Source organism: Pecten maximus, chromosome 7, assembly GCF_902652985.1.
Source record: "Pecten maximus chromosome 7, xPecMax1.1, whole genome shotgun sequence".
Classification (NCBI taxonomy): Eukaryota; Metazoa; Mollusca; class Bivalvia; order Pectinida; family Pectinidae; genus Pecten; species Pecten maximus.
In genome coordinates this window covers 21,803,946-21,829,261 of record NC_047021.1, presented here as the reverse complement: position 1 = coordinate 21,829,261, position 25,316 = coordinate 21,803,946, and the positions used below count along the sequence as shown (strand labels likewise).

Genomic DNA, 25,316 nt, shown 5'->3' with positions numbered 1-25,316 from the left:
GGTCCCGGGTTCGATCCCTAGCGGAGGCAGTGATTTAAATTTAATTTATCAGACGCTCTGTTACATATATATATATACATGTATATAAACTCTCCTACCAATAGTACATGTAGTTGCATACTGTATAAAATCATAGATAACGGGAAAACAAGATCATTGAGTCTGTAGACTACCTAAAATAACAAGATCATCGAGTCTGTAGACCACCTGAAATAACTTACCTTGCATTTCTTCCACTTCTTCATTGTCCTCCGATTTCCTGCCAAATGCAGCCAACAGTGAGAAAGCACCTGGTCCAGTATTACTGTCATTGTCATCAGGTTTCTTGAAGGCGTCTTCTAAGGCGGAGGTGACTTCATAAAACTTCTCACTGCTGACCACAGGCAAGGCCTCAGCTTTCTCCATTTCCTCGTCATCAGCTTTCTGTTTCTTTGACTTTTTCTTTTTCCTATTTCAGAAGTAATGAATGTATTGTCAAAGACATAATACACATTGCATAGCAAAACATTTTGCACACCAATATTATCAATGTAATGCAGATATCAATGTTGGATACCCATGATTGATTGCACAAAGCTACACTACACTTAAGTGTAGTATAGCGTAGTGCAGTCAACAGTCGGCATCCTTCAATGACAGATATTAGGATTACGAAAAACAGCTGTTCAATACTGGTACTAATTTAGAACTACATGGTTAGATTTTCACAGTGACAGCACAGTTAAAGTAAGTGTCATACATTCTTGTACCAATTAAAAAAGCATGAAAATATAACTCCTATTGTGATAATTCACAATAGGATTATATGAATATATAGACTTAGTCTATGATATGCCGTGAACGGCAAGGTGAGTCTACGGTCAAACTGACACAGAGTGAAACACGTCCGTATGGTAACAGCTTGGCTTTGTAGACTGGCGAGTGCCGCGACGCACCGCTGCACATCGCTTTTGGGGCAAGTTGACATGAGCCAACTGTGTCCTGCCAACTCGTTACATACATTCACAACACTACCATAAGAAAACAAATCTACGTATAATGATGATCAAGTCGAAATGTCAATGAGGCTAGTATTATAATTATACTCTTTACAGTCCACCAACACGGAAATGGTCATTAGGGCCAATAACTGGTATCAAGTGGAAATAGCCATAAAACGAAAACAACATCAAACAAACAATATAATATTTAGAATCTCTTGGACAGGAACACTCAGGTATATAGTCCAAAATTACACGTGTGTTTAATCATATCTTAAGGTACAGACCCAATGCTTTCAGATAGTTCAAAATTTTGCTTATGTTAACAGTTTTTAATCAATTTAAATTGAAATAGACAAAACAGGATTGAAACATTGAAGAAAACAGGATTGAAACATTGAGGAAAACAGGATTCAAACATTGCAGAAAACAAAGAAGTATAACTCTTGTTGAATAGACATGCTGCTCAAGGAATCCCACAAAATTCAACAAACAAGTTAAGAAAGGAGATTCACTGATCATTGTATATGAAAAATGGCTGTTTGACAACTCCAAAGAGATAAATTCTAACCAAAGTTTAGATGTTCAAATCCAAAACACTTATTTTAGGACATAATTTTTTCGAGATTTTTTTTTATTAAGTTAATGCTGTAACCATATAATCATGGCTAGGTCAAACTGGACACCAAACATTCCAATGATGATATTCTAATACAGAATACTTACCTGTCTTTCTTCTGGTCTGGAGTAGGCTGGATTTCAAAGTTCTTGTGGTCTTCTCTACTAGGGTCGTACTGCAGGGCTGATATGTCCCTGAAACATCACAGACTAGAAATCAAACTTCAGGTTCTTCTTCAAATGCATGCTACTATATTAGTAGTTCCGTCCTCACTTCAGTCCTCACATTATTATTATACCTTTAAGGATGGTTGGTTTTGGTATTTTACTATTTTTAAACATCCTATCAACAGTTATGGTCATTTAAGGACAGCTCTTCAAAGGAACCCTTACTTGTTGTGATATCTGTATAAGTAAAAGGAACCCTTGTTGTGATAAGCCTCTGTATAAGTAAAAGGAACCCTTACTTGTTGTGATAAGACACTGTATAAGTAAAGTGTTTTAACATGTAAATAAAACTACAGAATCTAAAGATTGTTGCTCCGTCCTTTTATTTCTTGAGTTTACCTGCCTATATGGAGCTCTATGTACCTTATTCTACTGATCTACAACAACCAGGACACTGACTTCCCTGACCTTTATTTGAGAACTTGTTTTAAAGTAAAGCCCCTGTCACACTTGACCGGATTGGTGTACCGGACATCAACGGATAGAAATTTTTGTTATCCGGTGGTATACGGCGGCAAAGTTGTCAGTCCGGTAGAAAAATCCAAACTGACGACGTACTTCCACCGAATATGGAATGGATAAAACGTACCAATAACGAACATGTAACGTACGGCTACCGTACTACCAACCGGGTGTCTCCGAATGAGTAACGAACAACAAATGAACATGAACCGGTGAATCAGGACGTGTACAGGATGCATTCCGGACAAACCGAACACCTAACGGACATAAACGCGCACATGCAGAAAAAAACAAGATATATGCATTTCTCCGGCGATCAGTTGTCAAAAAGTTACAGTGCTGACTGCCTCGCCAAAATGCCTCGCGGTAGAAAAATAAAAAAAAAACGTTCCTGCAAAAGCGCAAGACACAGAAGAAGTGTCTGTCGATGCTGTTGATGCTGTTGCACAGGAAACCGAAACTGAAACTGAAACAGAGCATGATAAAGGTGGTGATGATATTCCAGTTGAAGCTTCCAAGAACCTTTTTATATGCCTGCAATAATTAATCAGTTTCTGTTGGTAGTCAGTTCCTCCCCCTGTAGGTATCCTGTAGGTATTCTGTATTCATCCGTTCTGTGCGTGTTATCCGTTTTCAATCCGTTTGTCTATTCGTCGTGTCCGGTGTTAATCCTGCAAGCATCCTGTGTTTGTCCGTTATGTGTCCGTTATGTGTTCGTTATGTGTCCGCTGAAGGTCCGGTGGCCCGATACGGTAAAGAGTGACAGGGGCTTAAAGTTTGTTGATGAATGCAGACTGATAATTCCCCTACTATTTTTTAATTGAAATGTATCTTCTCTTACTGTTAACATAAACAACAAATACAACAATGATGCTCAGTAACTAACTTACTTAAATAGTTTCTTCATCTTGTCTTTTTTGTCAGTTACCATGGTGACTGGGACACCCACCACTTCCTGTAATACCTTCAGATTTCTGATTTTCTCGTCTTCCACATCCTCTACATCACCTTCTGACAACAAAATCACAAATATACAACTAAACATTTACTACACATATATCAGACAAAATATTTTAAGCCTGGCTGACTTTCCAGGATGATAGTAATTATATGTGATCAATGGTGCTTACAACTGAAGCATATCGAAGTGAATAACACCAAATTCTAGTAAAACATTACAAAATACAGTGTATGCTGTTAAGTAATATTCTCTACTGTATATATACTTGTTACTTTTGACTTGATTCTATGACACTACCTCCATCATCCTTCTCTTCATCACTCTCTGCAAATCTCTGGTCAAGTTTGAACCGGCTGTCACTAGAAAATTTCATTTGCAGCTTCATCAACTACAAAACATTAGAGACAGATCATTTAATTTCATTATCAATGAAACAGGTAATCAGTTGGAGAACATCATTGTATCATATAGTTCAAACTATCAGTGTAGAGGTATGTGTCAGGCCAAGATCAGTTTGGAGCGATCAATAGTGTGTGAATGAGTTTTGGATGTGGTCACTGTGTGAATGAGTTTTGGATGAGGTCAGTGTGTGAATGAGTTTTGGATGAGGTCAGTGTGTGAATGAGTTTTGAATGAGGTCAGTGTATGAGTGAGTTTTGGATGAGGTCAGTGTGTGAATGAGTTCTGGATGAGGTCAGTGTGTGAATGAGTTTTGGATGAGGTCAGTGTGTGAATGAGTTTTGAATGAGGTCAGTGTATGAGTGAGTTTTGGATGAGCTCAGTGTGTGTGAGTGAGTTAAGGATGAGGTCAGTGTGTGAGTGAGTTTAGGATGAGGTCAGTGTGTGAGTGAGTTTAGGATGAGGTCAGTGTGTGAGTAAGTTTTGGATGAGGTCAGTGTGTGTGAGTGAGTTAAGGATGAGGTCAGTGTGTGAATGAGTTTTGGATGAGGTCAGTGAGTGAGTGAGTTTTGGATGAGCTCAGTGTGTGAGTGAGTTAAGGATGAGGTCAGTGTGTGAGTGAGTTTAGGATGAGGTCAGTGTGTGAGTGAGTTTTGGATGAGCTCAGTGTGTGTGAGTGAGTTAAGGATGAGGTCAGTGTGTGAGTGAGTTTAGGATGAGGTCAGTGTGTGAGTAAGTTTTGGATGAGCTCAGTGTGTGAGTGAGTTTTGGATGAGGTCAGTGAGTGAGTGAGTTTTGGATGAGCTCAGTGTGTGAGTGAGTTAAGGATGAGGTCAGTGTGTGAGTGAGTTTAGGATGAGGTCAGTGTGTGAGTGAGTTTTGGATGAGGTCAGTGTGTGTGAATGAGTTTTGGATGAGGTCAGTGTGTGAATGAGTTTTGGATGAGGTCAGTGTGTGTGAGTGAGTTTTGGATGAGGTCACTGTGTGAATAAGTTTTGGATGAGGTCAGTGTGTGTGAGTAAGTTTTGGATGAGGTCAGTGTGTGAGTAAGTTTTGGATGAGGTCAGTGTGTGAGTAAGTTTTGGATGAGATCAGTGTGTGTGAGTGAGTTTAGGATGAGGTCAGTGTGTGAGTGAGTTTTGGATGAGGTCAGTGTGTGTGTGAGTGAGTTTAGGATGAGGTCAGTGTGTGAGTGAGTTTTGGATGAGGTCAGTGTGTGAGTGAGTTTAGGATGAGCTCAGTGTGTGAGTGAGTTTAGGATGAGGTCAGTGTGTGAGTGAGTTTTGGATGAGGTCAGTGAGTGAGTGAGTTTTGGATGAGGTCAGTGTGTGAGTGAGTTTTGGATGAGGTCAGTGTGTGAGTGAGTTTTGGATGAGGTCAGTGTGTGAGTAAGTTTTGGATGAGCTCAGTGTGTGAGTGAGTTTAGGTTGAGCTCAGTGTGTGAATGAGTTTAGGATGAGGTCAGTGTGTGAGTGAGTTTTGGATGAGGTCAGTGTGTGTGAGTAAGTTTTGGATGAGGTCAGTGTGTGAGTGAGTTTTGGATGAGGTCAGTGTGTGAGTGAGTTTTGGATGAGGTCAGTGTGTGAATGAGTTCTGGATGAGGTCAGTGAGTGAGTGAGTTTTGGATGAGGTCAGTGTGTGAGTGAGTTTTGGATGAGCTCAGTGTGTGAGTGAGTTTAGGTTGAGCTCAGTGTGTGAGTGAGTTTTGGATGAGGTCAGTGTGTGAATGAGTTCTGGATGAGGTCAGTCAGTGAGTGAGTTTTGGATGAGGTCAGTGTATGTGTGAGTTTTGGTTGGTCTCAGTGTGTGAATGAGTTTAGGATGAGGTCAGTGTGTGAATGAGTTTTGGATGAGGTCAGTGTGTGAGTAAGTTTTGGATGAGGTCAGTGTGTGAGTAAGTTTTGGATGAGGTCAGTGTGTGAGTAAGTTTTGGATGAGGTCACTGTGCGAGTGAGTTTTGGATGAGGTCAGTGTGTGAAAGAGTTTTGGATGAGGTCAGTGTGTGAATGAGTTCTGGATGAGGTCAGTGTGTGAGTAAGTTTTGGATGAGGTCAGTGTGTGAGTGAGTTTAGGATGAGCTCAGTGTGTGAGTAAGTTTTGGATGAGGTCAGTGTGTGAGTGAGTTTTGGATGAGGTCAGTGTGTGAATGAGTTTAGGATGAGGTCAGTGTGTGAATGAGTTTTGGATGAGGTCAGTGTGTGTGAGTAAGTTTTGGATGAGGTCAGTGTGTGAGTGAGTTTTGGATGAGGTCAGTGTGTGAGTGAGTTTTGGATGAGGTCAGTGTGTGAATGAGTTCTGGATGAGGTCAGTGAGTGAGTGAGTTTTGGATGAGGTCAGTGTGTGAGTGAGTTTTGGTTGGTCTCAGTGTGTGAGTGAGTTAAGGATGAACTCAGTGTGTGAGTGAGTTTTGGATGAGGTCAGTGTGTGAGTAAGTTTTGGATGAGGTCAGTGTGTGAGTAAGTTTTGGATGAGGTCAGTGTGTGAGTGAGTTTTGGATGAGGTCAGTGTGTGAATGAGTTTTGGATGAGGTCAGTGTGTGAATGAGTTTTGGATGAGGTCAGTGTGTGTGAGTAAGTTTTGGATGAGGTCAGTGTGTGTGAGTAAGTTTTGGATGAGGTCAGTGTGTGAGTAAGTTTTGGATGAGGTCAGTGTGTGAGTGAGTTTTGGATGAGGTCAGTGTGTGAATGAGTTCTGGATGAGGTCAGTGTGTGAGTAAGTTTTGGATGAACTCAGTGTGTGAGTGAGTTTTGGATGAGGTCAGTGAGTGAATGAGTTTTGGATGAGGTCAGTGTGTGAGTAAGTTTTGGATGAGGTCAGTGTGTGAGTAAGTTCTGGATGAGGTCAGTGTGTGAGAGAAAGTTTAGGATGAGGTCAGTGTGTGTGAGTAAGTTTTGGATGAGGTCAGTGTGTGAGTGAGTTTTGGATGAGGTCAGTGTGTGAATGAGTTTTGAATGAGGTCAGTGTGTGAGTGAGTTTAGGATGAGGTCAGTGTGTGAGTGAGTTAAGGATGAACTCGGTGTGTGAGTAAGTTTTGGATGAACTCAGTGTGTGAATGAGTTGTGGATGAGGTCAGTGTGTGAGTAAGTTTTGGATGAGGTCAGTGTGTGAGTAAGTTTTGGATGAGGTCAGTGTGTGAGTGAGTTTTGGATGAGGTCAGTGTGTGAATGAGTTTTGGATGAGGTCAGTGTGTGAATGAGTTTTGGATGAGGTCAGTGTGTGTGAGTAAGTTTTGGATGAGGTCAGTGTGTGTGAGTAAGTTTTGGATGAGGTCAGTGTGTGAGTAAGTTTTGGATGAGGTCAGTGTGTGAGTGAGTTTTGGATGAGGTCAGTGTGTGAATGAGTTCTGGATGAGGTCAGTGTGTGAGTAAGTTTTGGATGAACTCAGTGTGTGAGTGAGTTTTGGATGAGGTCAGTGAGTGAATGAGTTTTGGATGAGGTCAGTGTGTGAGTGAGTTTAGGATGAACTCAGTGTGTGATGAGTTTAGGATGAGGTCAGTGTGTGAGTAAGTTTAGGATGAGGTAAGTGAGTGAGTGAGTTTTGGATGAGGTCAGTGTGTGTGTAAGTTTTGGATGAGGTCAGTGTGTGAATGAGTTCTGGATGAGGTCAGTGTGTGTGTAAGTTTTGGTTGAGGTCAGTGTGTGGGAGAAAGTTTAGGATGAGGTCAGTGTGTGTGTAAGTTTTGGATGAGGTCAGTGTGTGAATGAGTTCTGGATGAGGTCAGTGTGTGTGTAAGTTTTGGATGAGGTCAGTGTGTGAGTGAGTTTAGGATGAGGTCAGTGTGTGAGTGAGTTCTGGATGAGGTCAGTGAGTGAGTGAGTTTTGGATGAGGTCAGTGTGTGTAAGTTTTGGATGAGGTCAGTGTGTGTGAGTGAGTTTTGGATGAGGTCAGTGTGTGAGTGAGTTAAGGATGAGGTCAGTGTATGAGTAAGTTTTGGATGAGGTCAGTGTATGTATGAGTTTAGGATGAGGTCAGTGTGTGAGTGAGTTTAGGATGAAGTCAGTGTGTGAGTGAGTTTTGAATGAGGTCAGTGTGTGAGTGAGTTTTGGTTGGTCTCAGTGTGTGAGTGAGTTAAGGATGAGGTCAGTGTGTGAGTGAGTTTTGGATGAGGTCAGTGTATGTGTGAGTTTAGGATGAGGTCAGTGTGTGAATGAGTTTTGGATGAGGTCAGTGTGTGAATGAGTTTAGGATGAGGTCAGTGTGTGAATGAGTTTTGGATGAGGTCAGTGTGTGAATGAGTTTTGGATGAGGTCAGTGTGTGAGTGAGTTTTGGATGAGGTCAGTGTGTGAGTGAGTTTAGGATGAGGTCAGTGTGTGAATGAGTTTTGGATGAGGTCAGTGTGTGAGTGAGTTTAGGATGAGGTCAGTGTGTGAGTGAGTTTAGGATGAGGTCAGTGTGTGAATGAGTTTTGGATGAGGTCAGTGTGTGAGTGAGTTAAGGATGAGGTCAGTGTATGAGTAAGTTTTGGATGAGGTCAGTGTATGTGTGAGCTTAGGATGAGGTCAGTGTGTGAATGAGTTTTGGATGAGGTCAGTGTGTGAATGAGTTTAGGATGAGGTCAGTGTGTGAATGAGTTTTGGATGAGGTCAGTGTGTGAATGAGTTTTGGATGAGGTCAGTGTGTGTGTAAGTTTGGATGAGGTCTGTGTGTGAATGAGTTCTGGATGAGGTCAGTGTGTGTGTATGAGTTCTGGATGAGGTCAGTGTGTGAATGAGTTCTGGATGAGGTCAGTGTGTGTGTAAGTTTTGGATGAGGTCAGTGTGTGAGTGAGTTTAGGATGAGGTCAGTGTGTGAGTGAGTTCTGGATGAGGTCAGTGAGTGAGTGAGTTTAGGATGAGGTCAGTGTGTGAGTGAGTTTTGGATGAGGTCAGTGTGTGAATGAGTTCTGGATGAGGTCAGTGAGTGAGTGAGTTTTGGATGAGGTCAGTGTGTGAGTGAGTTTAGGATGAGGTCAGTGTGTGAGTGAGTTTTGGTTGGTCTCAGTGTGTGAGTGAGTTAAGGATGAGGTCAGTGTATGTGTGAGTTTAGGATGAGGTCAGTGTGTGAATGAGTTTTGGATGAGGTCAGTGTGTGAATGAGTTTAGGATGAGGTCAGTGTGTGAATGAGTTTTGGATGAGGTCAGTGTGTGAATGAGTTTTGGATGAGGTCAGTGTGTGAGTAAGTTTTGGATGAGGTCAGTGTGTGAGTGAGTTTTGGATGAGGTCAGTGTGTGAATGAGTTTTGGATGAGGTCAGTGTGTGAGTAAGTTAAGGATGAGGTCAGTGTGTGAGTGAAATTTGGATGAGGTCAGTGTGTGTGTAAGTTTGGATGAGGTCTGTGTGTGAGTGAGTTTGGATGAGGTCAGTGTGTGAGTGAGTTCTGGATGAGGTCAGTGTGTGAGTGAGTTCTGGATGAGGTCAGTGTGTGAGTGAGTTTTGGATGAGGTCAGTGTGTGAGTGAGTTTAGGATGAGGTCAGTGTGTGAGTGAGTTCTGATGGGGGGGTGAGTTTAGGATGAGGTCAGTGTGTGAGTGAGTTTAGGATGAGGTCAGTGTGTGAGTGAGTTTAGGATGAGGTCAGTGTGTGAGTGAGTTCTGGATGAGGTCAGTGTGTGAGTGAGTTTGGATGAGGTCAGTGTGTGAGTGAGTTTAGGATGAGGTCAGTGTGTGAGTGAGTTTGGATGAGGTCAGTGTGTGAGTGAGTTTAGGATGAGGTCAGTGTGTGAGTGAGTTTAGGATGAGGTCAGTGTGTGAGTGAGTTTTGGATGAGGTCAGTGTGTGAGTGAGTTTTGGATGAGGTCAGTGTGTGAGTGAGTTTTGGATGAGGTCAGTGAGTGAGTGAGTTTTGGATGAGGTCAGTGAGTGAGTGAGTTTTGGATGAGGTCAGTGTGTGAATGAGTTTTGGATGAGGTCACTGTGTGAGTGAGTTAAGGATGAGGTCAGTGTATGAGTAAGTTTTGGATGAGGTCAGTGTATGTGTGAGTTTAGGATGAGGTCAGTGTGTGTGAGTGAGTTAAGGATGAGGTCAGTGTGTGAGTGAGTTTTGGATGAGGTCAGTGTGTGAGTGAGTTTAGGATGAGGTCAGTGTGTGAGTGAGTTTTGGATGAGGTCAGTGTGTGAGTGAGTTTTGGATGAGGTCAGTGTGTCAGTGAGTTTTGGATGAGGTCAGTGTGTCAGTGAGTTTTGGATGAGGTCAGTGTGTGAGTGAGTTTAGGATGAGGTCAGTGAGTGAGTGAGTTTTGGATGAGGTCAGTGTGTGAATGAGTTTTGGATGAGGTCAGTGAGTGAGTGAGTTTTGGATGAGGTCAGTGAGTGAGTGAGTTTTGGATGAGGTCAGTGTGTGAATGAGTTTTGGATGAGGTCACTGTGTGAGTGAGTTAAGGATGAGGTCAGTGTATGAGTAAGTTTTGGATGAGGTCAGTGTGTGAATGAGTTTTGGATGAGGTCAGTGTGTGAGTGAGTTAAGGATGAGGTCAGTGTGTGAGTGAGTTTTGGATGAGGTCAGTGTGTGAGTGAGTTTAGGATGAGGTCAGTGTGTGAGTGAGTTTTGGATGAGGTCAGTGTGTGAGTGAGTTTTGGATGAGGTCAGTGTGTCAGTGAGTTTTGGATGAGGTCAGTGTGTCAGTGAGTTTTGGATGAGGTCAGTGTGTGAGTGAGTTTAGGATGAGGTCAGTGTGTGAGTGAGTTTTGGATGAGGTCAGTGTGTGTGAGTGAGTTTTGGATGAGGTCAGTGTGTGAGTGAGTTTTGGATGAGGTCAGTGTGTGAGTGAGTTCATGATGAGGTCAGTGTGTGAGTGAATTTTGGATGAGGTCAGTGTGTGAGTGAGTTTTGGTTGGTCTAAGTGTGTGAGTGAGTTAAGGATGAACTCAGTGTGTGAGTGAGTTTAGGATGAGGTCAGTGTGTGAGTGAGTTTTGGTTGGTCTAAGTGTGTGAGTGAGTTTAGGATGAGGACAGTGTGTGAGTGAGTTTAGGATGAGGTCAGTGTGTGAGTGAGTTTTGGATGAGGTCAGTGTGTGAGTGAGTTTAGGATGAGGACAGTGTGTGAGTGAGTTTATGATGAGGTCAGTGTGTGAGTGAGTTTTGGATGAGGTCAGTGTGTGTGTAAGTTTTGGATGAGGTCAGTGTGTCAATGAGTTTTGGATGAGGTCAGTGTGTGTGTAAGTTTTGGATGAGTACAGTGTGTGAGTGAGTTTAGGATGAGGTCAGTGTGTGAGTAAGTTTAGGATGAGGTCAGTGTGTGAGTGAATTTTGGATGAGGTCAGTGTGTGAGTGAGTTTAGGATGAGGTCAGTGTGTGAGTGAGTTTTGGATGAGGTCAGTGTGTGAGTGAGTTTAGGATGAGGTCAGTGTGTGAGTGAGTTTAGGATGAGGTCAGTGTGTGAGTGAGTTTAGGATGAGGTCAGTGTGTGAGTGAGTTTTGGATGAGGTCAGTGTGTGAGTGAGTTTTGGATGAGGTCAGTGTAGTGAGTGAGTTTTGGATGAGGTCAGTGTGTGAGTGAGTTTAGGATGAGGTCAGTGTGTGAGTGAGTTTAGGATGAGGTCAGTGTGTGAGTGAGTTTTGGATGAGGTCAGTGTGTGAGTGAGTTTTGGATGAGGTCAGTGTGTGAGTGAGTTTAGGATGAGCTCAGTGTGTGAGTGAGTTTAGGATGAGGTCAGTGTGTGAATGAGTTTTGGATGAGGTCAGTGTGTGAGTGAGTTTTGGATGAGGTCAGTGTGTGAGTGAAGTTTTGGATGAGGTCAGTGTGTGAGTGAGTTTTGGATGAGGTCAGTGTGTGAGTGAGTTTAGGATGAGGTCAGTGTATGAGAGTGAGTTCAGGATGAGGTCAGTGTGTGAGTGAGTTTTGGATGAGGTCAGTGTGTGAGTGAATTTTGGATGAGGTCAGTGTGTGTGAGTGAGTTTAGGATGAGGTCAGTGTATAAGAGTGAGTTTAGGATGAGGTCAGTGTGTGAGTGAGTTCTGGATGAGGTCAGTGTGAGTAAGTTTTGGATGAGGTCAGTGTGTGAGTGAGTTTTGGATGAGGTCAGTGTGTGTGTAAGTTTTGGATGAGGTCAGTGTGTGTGTAAGTTTTGGATGAGGTCAGTGTGTGAATGAGTTCTGGATGAGGTCAGTGTGTGAGTGAGTTTTGGATGAGGTCAGTGTGTGAGTGAAGTTTGGATGAGGTCAGTGTGTGAGTGAGTTTTGGATGAGGTCAGTGTGTGTGTAAGTTTTAGATGAGGTCAGTGTGTGAGTGAGTTTTGGATGAGGTCAGTGTGTGTGTAAGTTTTGGATGAGGTCAGTGTGTGAGTGAGTTTTGGATGAGGTCAGTGTATGGGTGAGTTTTGGATGAGGTCAGTGTGTGGGTGAGTTTTGGATGAGGTCAGTGTGTGAGTGGGTTTAGGATGAGGTCAGTGTATGGGTGAGTTTTGGATGAGGTCAGTGTGTGAGTGAGTTTAGGATGAGCTCAGTGTTTGAACAGTGATGGATGAAGGCAGTTTGAGAGTGTTTAATACCTAGCTAAATTCAGAGTGTCTGGGGTGCATAGTTGAGCTGAGTGTAGGAGTGTCTGATTGCTTTACTGAGCTTTGTGATGGAATGTCTAGCAAAGCCTGGCATGAAAGCGTCTGGCTCTGTGTCGGAATAACTAGTAAAGCCTGGCATGAAAGTGTCCGATTGCCTAGCTGAGCTATGTGTTGGAATGTCTAGCAAAACTTGACATGGAAGTGTACGACTGCACTGCTGAGCTGAAGATGTGAGTGTTAATTGACTGAATTCACAACACTGTCTGTATAACAAGCTTTAGTGTTAACGGCCAAGTAACACAGTTAGTCTCACCTGAGATCCAGCTTCTCCTTCAAACTGGGGTTTGTTTTCAAAGGCCTCTTCATCATCGTCACCACCATCACTCGAAGACTCATCAAAGAGAGATTTTTTCTCTTTCTTCTCTTTCTTATCTGCTGTGACAGTTCCCTGCGAAAAGTATAACAATATTTTATATCACTATAATAAGCTAGTGAAACATGTCCTGTTTTATTTTTTCATATATTTTAAATTTGAATAAACATTGTGCAAAGTATCAGTAATATTTCTCTAAACCTCTGACAATGCTATAAGTTTCTGGTATCATAGTGTTACACTACAATCAACTACAATATAACGATTTTGTCACAAGTTAGCATAAGCTACTTTTTTTCAAATGGGATGAAAAATGATGCCCAGTATATCTATATTATCTTTTACCCCAGATTTGATTTCTTCATCCTTTTCTTCTGCACTCCCCTCCTCCTCTTCACTGCTATCATCTTCACTTTCATCTCCATCATCACTCTCCTGTAAGTCCCATGCTTTCTTGTCAGACTTTTGAGTAGCTGATGTGTTAGCTGTAGACTTCCGAGCAGCAGCATCATCGCTATCCGAGTCAAACACTATCCTGTTGGATCTCTTTGTGTTGTCCTATTTAACATTTAATTAACAATGAGTTAATATTGAAACATTTAAGATTATAAAGCTATTCTACTATTAAATTGTCTTAAATATTTGTTTTATGTAAAAAGTTTCCAAAAAAATAAAATCATTTGATAAACCAGTATTGTACTTATTTTGAATTAAAAAACTAGAACTGTCGCCAAGATGGCTGACTAATACCCCCGCAATCTGCACGAGTCAATGGTGAATTGGAACTGTTAATTAGAGGCTAACTAAGATAACACAGTAATATAGTGACCAGTTGCCATAACAACCATAATTTTGAGAAAAAGAAAGTGGCATGCACATCTACACATGGTCCTCTATATTTGTGTGAAGTTTCATTGAAATTGGCCCTTCGGTTTAGGAGGAGTTGTCCGGACAAGCATAAAGTTATGGCTCTTATCGGAAAACCTGTTTATAGTGACCAGTTGCCAAAGCAACCATAATTTCGAAAATAAAAAGAAAGTGGCATGCACATCTATGTATGGTCCTCTATATTTGTGTGAAGTTTCATTGAAATCGGCCCTTCGGTTTAGGAGGAGTTGTCCGGACAAACTTAAAGTTATGGTTCTTATCAGAAAACCTGTTTATAGTGACCAGTTGGCATAGCAACCATAATTTTGAGAAAAAGAAAGTGGCATGCACATCTACACATGATCATTAATATTTGTGTGAAGTTTCATCGGAATTGGCCCTTCGGTTTAGGAGGAGCTGTCCGGACAAAATGCGTCTACAGACAGACGGACGGACAACCTGATTCCAGTATACCCCGGGCCCCCTAACTTCGTTGCGGGGGTATAAAAATCAATTACTTTACACAATATTTCATGATGTCATGCATGGGAAATCTTTTAACAAAACAATCTGACAAAGTCCCACAATGTATGTAGGTCAAAGGTCAAAATGAAGGTCAGACTGACCTACTTTAAAAGATGACACTGCGTCACCTAGGGGAACTGATACCTCAAGTAAGAATTTCCAAAGACAAGTAGTGCAGGAGTTCTATAGTGGGGACTAATCCTAGTACAGTTATAATAAAACTGACTTATCACATAAATGACCTGTTCCATGGTGTCATATACTGCTATGTCATAAATATAGTCTAATTACACTATTGTGACATCAATAAATGATGTATAATTGTCACAGTGATGAAACTTTCTGTCAGGGTCAACATTTTTTTTTTTAAGCGAAATGAATTTGAGTGTTTTCCTTATTATCTCATCAATATGCATTATATAAGTAACCTGGTAAATGATCAATATAATCTGATACATATGTCAATGTTACTCATTAAACTTGTTTTATAAATTGCATATTACATTGAAATTAATGTAAGGTCCTCTATATATTGAACAGTAGTTCCCCTCAATAATAGATGATTACTTAACATTAATTTAATTCTCTAGGAAAATCAAAAAAAAAGTTTTCTCATGCTGTATTTAAATCATTTTTCTGTCACAATTTGCCAGATACAATCAGAGAGGTTATGGTTCATATAGCAAGAGGAATGATATTCACTGAACTATAATCAACTGTATTCTGTTTAGATAGAGAGCACAACAATTGTAACTTACCACTACCGACAGCGCCTGTTTGATGATAGACTTCCGATTGTTGTATTCCTCCTGTTTAAGTCGAAGTGCCTCCTTCTTCTTCCTATTGGCCTCTTTAGATAGCATTTCCTGGTCCACCTTATCTTTTGTTTTTCCTTTATTTTCCTTTTTGTCTACAGTAGATTTCTCAGTTCTCTCTTGCGGATCTATCTTATCCTTTTTTGTGTTCTTCCCTGCCTCCTTACTGACGTCTTTCATCACACTTATTTCTTTGCTGACCTCTGTATTTTCCTCTATAGCTTTGTTTACCTCAGTATTTTCATCCTCACTGCTGGTGCTTTCATCACTGCTTTCCTTTCCACTGTCCTCTTCATCGCCTTCCTCGCCACTGTTCTGATCACTGCTTTCATCACCACTCTTCTCTTCACTGCCACTATCCTCTTCATCGCTTTCCTCCTCCTCCTCACTGTTTCCACTATCCTTATCATCACATTGCATATCTTCAATACTACTATCACTTTCATCATCATCGTCACTATCACCTGTTGTATCATTATTGTTGTCATCGTCACTACTATCCTCAGAGTCCGACTCTTTAGAATTCTCAAGTTCAGGGCTTGGTACTTTCTTTTCCTTTATCTCACCATCCTTATTTTTCATACCTTTATCTGCAGCAAAATTGTTTGTCACTTTGTGGTTCTTCAATATTTTCTTAGCTACCTTTTCAAAATCATTGGAATCATCACTGTCATCTAACTCATAATCATGCTGTTCCATCCAGCTAGCTTGCCCGAAAGCCTCCCCATCCACCAGTCCCCCACCATATTCACTGATACTATTCTTGAAGGAGGTTTGGAGAGACACAGGAGTTTCTAGTGATCCGTATCCCATCACAGTTCCACCACCTCTCTGCTTCTTAGCCGAGGTGATGATGATGTCTGTATCAGCTGATGAAACAGACTCTTCATCAGAATCCTGCTGTATTTCTTTCTCTTTTTCTGATGGCGTTTTCAACATTGAATTTTGGAAGAGCGTTCTCTTGACTCCTGTCATAGCCTCGCTGTGTGGTTGATTTGGTACTGATGCTGAGGTAATTGCTGGTGAAGCAGAGTCCACTTTCTGTTGACAATCTGAAGATGGATTGTCGTACAAACGCCTAGTTCCACCAAATGCTTGCAGTTTAGGTTTACTTCTGTTGTTAACATCACTGCGGTCTGTCTTTTTGTTTGAAAATTTGTTGAGGGAATCATTTGAAAAGTCTTCCTTTGAATTTAATGTAGAGTTAGATTGATTAAGAAGTTGATCTACTTTTGCCCGTGCTTTTGATTTTTTTGAATTGCTAGTATGTGCATCAGGCACAAATTCTGTGGGCACTGTATTCTGTGAGGAATTGGTAGAAGGGATAGTGGACGGTACAGAAGTCTGTTTAGACTCCTGGGTAAGCGTTTTTTTCGAAGGACTCGAAGATTTAGAATTTGTTAATGCTTTATCTTCCCTGTTTCCTGGTCCTTTACCCACCTGTTTCACTATAGGAGTACACTTTGTTTCGTCCAACATTGCTATTTTCCCTGTATTGCCAACTTTGCCCTTCACACTGGGATCCTTTCTTGTATCGACTGTTACTTTCTGCTGTGATTGGGTAAAGGGACTGGGAAATGGAGTGCTTGTTTTAAAAGTTTCAACACCATCATCACTTGAATCATTTTCCTCACTGAAGTAGGTTTTCTTTTGAGAGACTTTGAGGAACTTTTCTGGAACCACCTCAAAGTCAGTCTTTTCAGGTCTACTTCCACTTTTGGTGAATGATTCATAGTAGTCTGCCAGTAATTTCATATCTGCATCAGAATTTCGCTTCTTTTTCTTTTGCTTCCATGTCGGGAATTCCCCTTTCCTGCGTTTGATCATCTCCGAGTCCTTAGTATCTATAGACCAGGTCAGATTTTGTATACCTGTATCTGAGACTTCCATGTTATCTTCTTTCATCCTCTTAGAATTGTGGCAAAACTTTGAAGGGTCAACTTTCATGATGTGCCACTGTTAAGGATTATGATTTATCAATCATTAAACTTCACACTGGTATTAACAAAACTTTTCTGGCACAAAGGAATGAATGCAATGACTGATTTTGCATCTTATCAATACACTGCATTGAAATGTTCAATTTAAGAGTGGAAAATTATGCAATTTTCTGCTATGAACTTATTCAGGAAGTTTTAATTTTGTGAATCATTTTGGAACACTGATAGTTGTTTCACTTCTCAAACTTTGATTGTATGATGGAATGGCTGCGATTAGAATTATTCAAAAATTTTGATGCATTCTCAAAATTATTGAAATTATAAACTTTATAAAAGTTGTAACTACACAGTATTGCAAAATGTTTTGCAATATCACAATCCATTTTAGAAAAATTTACTAGGGAAAAGTCAATTTTCTGAAGAATTAAGTTCCTTTATCCTAAACATATTTTTCAATGTCTCAAGCTATATCCATTACATTACCTCTCTCTTCAACAAGACATACTACTTTAGATATTTGTGACTTGTACACATCACTTATCAATGGATCATGTGTTTGTCTTTTAAAGGATATCTTCCTCTTGTCTCGTCTGCGAATGTTGATGATGGGTAACACTCTGCCATACTTTCCAACCACCCAATTCTACAATTAAATGAAAAAACGTCTACATTTTGCATTTTCTTAACATTGTACATCATTCTACTGTCATCTAGATCTAAAGTTGGTAAAACCTAGAATTTTCATTCTAATTTAGATCCATCAGTAACGAATGATATACTGTAACAATAAATGAAGTAATAGACTTAGTAAGTATCAAATAATTATAATAAGTCCTTATAACAAATAAGTGTGAATAACATCAGTTGTCTAATGTAAATCACTCAGATTTCACCAATACTTTATTTCGCAAACTTTCCTCTTTAGACATATTCACAAGTACACGAATGCTGATCTAGAAATGACTTTAAATTTACAAATTATTAGCCATTAGAGTCATGGACTTTGCACGACTCCAGTATTACTAACCGATAGCTTGTTTACCATCCAAAGGTGTTATTTTTGTACAAATAACTGCAAAGGATTTGAGTTTGCGTTTGACACTCCTCTGGTATAATGAGAAAATAAATCTCAGGCAAAATTAATTGATTTGCAGTATCTAAATAACACTTACCTGGAAACTGATTAACTTGAAAATTTATATTATAATCTTTACACCATCATTTCCTTTATGGCAAACAGATTACTAATGCCTTTTCATACCAATTTTCTCAATATCTAGACTCTTTGGACAAAACATGCAATTTAAAACAAGAGGCCCATGGGGCCTTAACGGTCACCTGAGATTTGAAATATTTCAGTTTATTTAATTGACCCTTTTTGCCCCCCCCCCCCCCCCCCTATCAGCCCCTAGGGGTCAGTCAGGGCCAACATATGCATATTATCAAACTTTCATTCCATGCTGAAAATGTTAACCAGAATGAATTCCAATAGAAATCAAAACAAATCAGTCAAAAATGTGATTTCCCTATATAAACTATAGTAACACAATGGTGACAATGGTTACAAAATTAGAATGAATTCCAATAGAAATAAAACAAATAAAAGTAAAAAATGTTATTTCCCTATATAAACTTTAGTAAAGTTTAGCCCCACCCCAGGGGCAAACTTGAGACCCCAGGGTCCTGAAATTCACAATTTTGGTAAAGAACCTTCAAACCCAGCCATCTATGAAGTGTATTTGATTCCAGCATATCTGAGAGTAAAAAAGAAGATTTTTGAAGTTTTAGTCTATTTGGCCCTTTTTAGCCCCGCCCATCAGCCCCTGGGGTCAGTCAGGGCCAACATGTGCATGCCATCAAACTGTCATCCCATGCTGACAATGTTTACAAAATTTGAATGAATTCCAATAGAACTAAAATAAATTAATGTCAAAAATGTGATTTCCCTATATAAACTATAGTAAAGTTTAGCCCCACCCCAGGGGCAAACGTGAAACCCCCGGGTCATGAAATTCACAATTTTGGTAAAGCACCTTAAGACCCTTCCATCTATGAAGAGTGTTTGATTCCAGCATATCTGAGAGTAGAGAAGAAGATTTTTGAAGTTTTAGTCAATTTGGTCCTTTTTAGCCCCGCCCATCAGCCCCTGGGGGTCAGTCAGGGCCAACATGTGCATGCCATCAAACTGTCATCCCATGCTGACAATGTTTACAAAATTAGAATGAATTCCAATAGAAATAAAATAAATTAAAGTCAAAAACGCAATTTCCCTATATAAACTATAGTAAAGTTTACCCCCTCCCCAAGGGCAAACTTGAGACCCCAGGGTCATGAAATTCACAATTTTGGTAAAGCACCTTAAGACCCTTCCATCTATGAACAGTGTTTGATTCTACCATATCTGAGAGTAGAGAAGAAGATTTTTGAAGTTTTAGTCAATTTGACCTTTTTTTGGCCCCGCCCCTCAGGCCCCTGGGGGGTGGGGACCATATAATTTACAATTTTGGTTGACCTTTAGCCATAGAAGCTTCCTGCCAAATTTCATAGAATTTGGTTTGTGGGTTTTGGAGAAGAAGTTGAAAATGTGAATTGTTTACGGACGGACGACGGACGACGCACGACGCACGACGGACGACGCACGACGACGGACAAAAGGGGATTAGAATAGGTCACTTGAGACTTTGTCTCAGGTGACCTAAAAAAAGTGATTATTTAAAAATAATAGGTTGAAAAAATGCAACAGTTCTTGGTAAGTGTTTACAGAGAGCGCATATTTTAGTTCAGAACCTTTATATAATTACCTACAAGTGAGAATTTTATTTTTTGGGAGCATTTTTTACTTCTGATGGAAAAAACACTTTTTTTCAATAAAACTATTTTGTCACAGATGACATCATATTTCCTTTCTTGCAGCGATAGATTATGATAAATATTAGACTGGAAGAATAAAAATATTACCTTACCATAAAAATAAAAATAATGCTACTGTTTTTACCTTACCATAAAAATAAAAATAATGCTACTGTCATTTTTCTTTTTATCACATAAAGAGGAGTTATATAATTATATCCCCTTTAGTTCTGTCATTTTCTTGGTGTCACAGACCAACATGGCTCCTGACTACATTAGAATATTCAGTACTCAAAGGAAGAAAACTCTTACAAACTGTACTCAAACGTAAGTGTGACGTTCGATTGGAAATCATTTTCTCGGAGGTAGCGGTTTTTTCAGTATTTCATATCACATCACTGGTGTGATCAAGTCTATTTAATACTACCAAATACTCTAGGTCTTGAAGTCACAAGTTCCTGGAACACACCAACTGACCTGATCTTCTGCACCAACTGGTGTGCCAGGCACAGCTCCTTTCATGTGAAAGTTCTCGACACCAGTTACTCCATCCAGAGGGTCCTGGAACACCACTTTCTTGTTTTTGGTTTTAGCTGCCTTCTCAAAGTTATTCTCCCTTTCTTCCTTCAATCTTACAAGTCAACACAAAGGTCAAGTACAGCTCACTTGTATATGCTGGGTTTAACATTATGAAATCATTATGGAGATGAAATGACATAACAAAAGTGAGTTACCATCTACTACTACAGTAACATCATGATCACTTGCAGTACATAATTTTGGAAACATCATTATACTGAGATGAAGCTCAAATATCTAATATTATACATCACTGTTATTTTCATTTTATCTGGACAGTCTACTAAATTTGTCTTTACAAAGACATTTTACACACTGACTTTTACTAAGACATTTTACACACTGACCTTTACTAAGACATTTTACACACTGACCTTTACCAAGACATTTTACACACTGACCTTTACCAAGACATTTTACACACTGACCTTTACTAAGACATTTTACACACTGACCTTTACTAAGACATTTTACACACTGACCTTTACTAAGACATTTTACACACTGACCTTTACTAAGACATTTTACACACTGACCTTTACTAAGACATTTTACACACTGACCTTTACTAAGACATTTTACACACTGACCTTTACTAAGACATTTTACACACTGACCTTAAACTTTACTAAGACATTTTACACACTGACCTTTACTAAGACATTTTACACACTGACCTTTGCATGAAGTCTGCTTTTGCATGTTGTATTTTCAGTTCACTGCCCTTCCATCTACTTCTGTTCAATACTGAGAAACCTATAAAATATCAATCCTTTTAACACTGAAATACCACTAAAACAGGAGTACATTTGTATGCCCCACCAAATTAGTATCATTCTCTCATAAATTCTACAGGTACATGTACATAAGTATAAGAGACCTTAACCTGGAAATCCTGTTACATAAGAATGTACATAACACAAACGGATCCAAGACACTTTCTTTTTCAAAATTCTGAAGGAAATTAACAATTAAATGAAGGAACTACTAGGCATAGGGCTGATTTGAGATGGGATGTATACAGCCATATTATGAGCCCCTGTCAGTGACTGTCTTTCTACCTCAAAAAATTGCAGGAGAATAAGTGATTTATAAACAAAACTAGTAGTGGCACCTAAAGCTACGAATAAAGTATAGTTGGGGACTACTTTACTGACTAATTTATTATAAAGTATAGTTGGGGACTAGTTTACTGACTAATTTATAATAAAGTATAGTTGGGGACTAGTTTACTGACTAATTTATAATAAAGTATAGTTGGGGACTGGTTTACTGACTAATTTATTATAAAGTATAGTTGGGGACTAGTTTACTGACTAATTTATTATAAAGTATAGTTGGGGACTAGTTTACTGACGAATTTATAACAAAGTATAGTTGGGGGCTAGTTTACTGACTAACTTATAATAAAGTATGGATGGGGACTAGTTTACTGACTAATTTATAATAAAGTATAGTTGGGGACTAGTTTACCGACTAATTTATAAAAAAAAAATTACTGACTAATTTATGATAAAGTATAGTTGGGGACTAGTTTACTGACTAATTTATAATAAAGTATAGTTGGGGACTAGTTTACTGACTAATTTATAATAAAGTATAGTTGGGGACTAGTTTACTGACTAATTTATAATAAAGTATAGTTGGGGGCTAGTTTACTGACTAACTTATAATAAAGTATAGATGGGGACTAGTTTACTGACTAATTTATAATAAAGTATAGTTGGGGACTAGTTTACCGACTAATTTATAAAAAAAAAATTACTGACTAATTTATGATAAAGTATAGTTGGGGACTAGTTTACTGACTAATTTATAATAAAGTATAGTTGGGGACTAGTTTACTGACTAATTTATAATAAAGTATAGTTGGGGACTAGTTTACTAACTAATTTATTATAAAGTATAGTTGGGGACTAGTTTACTGACTAATTTATAATAAAGTATAGTTGGGGACTAGTTTACTGACTAATTTATAATAAAGTATAGTTGGGGACTAGTTTACTGACTAATTTATTATAAAGTATAGTTGGGGACTAGTTTACTGACTAATTTATTATAAAGTATAGTTGGGGACTAGTTTACTGACGAATTTATAATAAAGTATAGTTGGGGACTAGTTTACTGACTAATTTATAATAAAGTATAGTTGGGGGCTAGTTTACTGACTAACTTATAATAAAGTATAGATGGGGACTAGTTTACTGACTAATTTATAATAAAGTATAGTTGGGGACTAGTTTACCGACTAATTTATAAAAAAAAAATTACTGACTAATTTATGATAAAGTATAGTTTGGGACTAGTTTACTGACTAATTTATAATAAAGTATAGTTGGGGACTAGTTTACTGACTAATTTATAATAAAGTATAGTTGGGGACTAGTTTACTGACTAATTTATAATAAAGTATAGTTGGGGACTAGTTTACTGAATAATTTATTATAAAGTATAGTTGGGGACTAGTTTACTGACTAATTTATAATAAAGTATAGTTGGGGACTAGTTTACTGACTAATTTATAATAAAGTATAGTTGGGGACTAGTTTACTGACTAATTTATAATAAAGTATAGTTGGGGACTAGTTTACTGAATAATTTATTATAAAGTATAGTTGGGGACTAGTTTACTGACTAATTTATTATAAAGTATAGGTGGGGACTAGTTTACTGACTAATTTATAATAAAGTATAGTTGGGGACTAGTTTACTGACTAATTTATAATAAAGTATAGTTGGGGGCTAGTTTACTGACTAACTTATAATAAAGTATAGATGGGGACTAGTTTACTGACTAATTTATAATAAAGTATAGTTGGGGACTAGTTTACCGACTAATTTATAAAAAAAAAATTACTGACTAATTTATGATAAAGTATAGTTGGGGACTAGTTTACTGACTAATTTATAATAAAGTATAGTTGGGGACTAGTTTACTGACTAATTTATAATAAAGTATAGTTGGGGACTAGTTTACTGACTAATTTATAATAAAGTATAGTTGGGGACTAGTTTACTGAATAATTTATTATAAAGTATAGTTGGGGACTAGTTTACTGACTAATTTATTATAAAGTATAGGTGGGGACTAGTTTACTGACTAATTTATAATAAAGTATAGTTGGGGACTAGTTTACTGACTAATTTATAATAAAGTATAGTTGGGGGCTAGTTTACTGACTAACTTATAATAAAGTATAGATGGGGACTAGTTTACTGACTAATTTATAATAAAGTATAGTTGGGGACTAGTTTACCGACTAATTTATAAAAAAGTATAGTTGGGGACTAGTTTACTGACTAATTTATAATAAAGTATAGTTGGGGACTAGTTTACTGACTAATTTATAATAAAGTATAGTTGGGGACTAGTTTACTGACTAATTTATAATAAAGTATAGTTGGGGACTAGTTTACTGACTAATTTATAATCAAAATGACTTGGTAACACTACATGGTACCTCCTGATCCACCACCTACTCTCACAATCACTTGGAATTAAGGCCAAGGATACTTGCTGGTACACCAGGATGAAACTATCTTACATTTTTTCAAATTCTCTTCTGTAATATTGACATCAAGGTAGGCAAATGTTTTTTCTGGAACCCCTGAAAAAGAATCCTCATATTACAGACAATGTATACTGAAAGCAGTGACAGAGTAGAGCATACTAAATGTCAAAATGCAAATAAGTTGTTATAGCAAAGTTAAAACTGACCCTGTTTGCAAAAGAAATGGTCGAAATTGATCTGAAATCTTGGACAAACCCTAGAAAAGGATCCACAGGACCACACAACATGTATATCCTACAAAATACAGTTGTAAACTTAATCAAAATCTCTGAACTCTCATCATGACATACTGATTTAAAGTGCAAAGGCCTAAAAACAAAATGAAAAGAAAGTGTTTCCGCTTACATGTAAATTAAAAAAAAAAAAATGGTAGGTAGGTGGGGGAAATCTTTTTTTATTTTTGAAAAAGATTTTACTAAGGTTATACAGACAAGGAGACTTGACTTTAATAGTCATTCCTTGAAAATTGCCATAAAAACTTCTGGGTATGAATTAGAACAAAAATATAGGGTTGGTAGCTATATTTAAGGTTAATGGAAACACAAGTATTTATTTTTTAGGCCTAATAAAGCAAAATGTTTAATCTGCAATGTATTCCAAACCATGTAAACCATACATTTACAGGTGATCATGATGAGGAAGTCAGATATATAATTCATTGTAATCAATGAAAAGAGGAACAGACATTATCCAAAAAATAGTGTAGAAAACATATTTCTGAATTTTTCTTCATAAGTCTAAATGACCCTAGCTGTTGAATGGGCAACACATACAGCAAATAACATCCCCTGACAGGTATGTCTATCGATTAAGATGATTTAAAATTAATGGTTAATATATACGTACCTATTAGTACTTTAGATTATGTTCTTGTACATCACTATAAATAGCTGTGTTTGAGTTAATATTCAATATATCTTCTACAAGTAAGCTGAAAATATGGGTCGGATTCCAGTGCATCCTTGTGATTAATTAGATGTTTTCAACCTGATACAAATGTAAACAAGTAATTGTAAATTAAATGCCATCTCTATATGTAGCCTACTCAAATCATGCAAAAGGGTTACATGGCAAGAAACGGGAGCATTCACAACAAATATTTAGCCAGTGACTTTTAATCAGCTAACTATATATATGTCTGCTTTCTGATAACTCTAAACATGTAATTCAATAAATAATATCTCTATTCAGGTGTTTAGCCAAACAGCACACACTTACCATCACTGTTTTTCTTGGTTTTTATTTCAATATTATCAACATCGCCGAATTTGGAAAATCTGTCACGAAGTTCTGACTCCGCTATATTATTATAAAGCCCACCAACAAATAATCTTTTCGTTGATGAATCCATATCATCAGAAGTTGTCGTGAGGATTACTAGCCTAGATTAGATTAGTGGTTGTTTTTCTCACTGATGCGTGATTATGGAGCATTTAGGTAGGTAACTCTCCATTACAACTGGGTTTGCATAAATAAAATATCAATATTCTATTCGAAACCATCCCCTGTAACACCATTAATCAATCAAAATGTGTGCTTCTTTCGACATCAGCATCCCACGTGGAATAAAAAGGTCAGAAAATAAACAACTCAGTGTAGATTTAAAGCTTAATAATGGTCTTCCTTTTACCTTTATAAGAACGCTTACTTGACCCTGAATTCAGGGATAT

General features: G+C 38.4%; 1 protein-coding gene across 2 annotated transcripts in view; it reads right to left on the bottom strand.

The window, feature by feature from the left end:
* Positions 1 to 25,234, bottom strand: part of LOC117331905 (nucleolar protein 8-like) — a 29,239-nt gene extending 4,005 nt beyond the window's left edge. The window contains exons 1-12 of one of the 2 annotated variants that reach the window (XM_033890875.1): positions 24,865 to 25,234; positions 23,620 to 23,682; positions 20,752 to 20,830; positions 19,973 to 20,126; positions 17,220 to 17,288; positions 14,649 to 16,655; positions 12,844 to 13,056; positions 12,439 to 12,573; positions 3,547 to 3,637; positions 3,179 to 3,299; positions 1,707 to 1,793; positions 222 to 448 (exon numbers count right to left, since the gene is read on the bottom strand). In XM_033890875.1, the coding sequence (XP_033746766.1) occupies positions 222 to 448; positions 1,707 to 1,793; positions 3,179 to 3,299; positions 3,547 to 3,637; positions 12,439 to 12,573; positions 12,844 to 13,056; positions 14,649 to 16,655; positions 17,220 to 17,288; positions 19,973 to 20,126; positions 20,752 to 20,830; positions 23,620 to 23,682; positions 24,865 to 24,997 (3,379 nt within the window). In that variant the 5' untranslated portion in view covers positions 24,998 to 25,234. The remainder of the gene's footprint in view (positions 1 to 221; positions 449 to 1,706; positions 1,794 to 3,178; positions 3,300 to 3,546; positions 3,638 to 12,438; positions 12,574 to 12,843; positions 13,057 to 14,648; positions 16,656 to 17,219; positions 17,289 to 19,972; positions 20,127 to 20,751; positions 20,831 to 23,619; positions 23,683 to 24,864) is intronic. The other variant, XM_033890877.1, reaches the window with a different exon arrangement.
* Between the last annotated feature and the right edge of the window lie 82 nt (positions 25,235 to 25,316).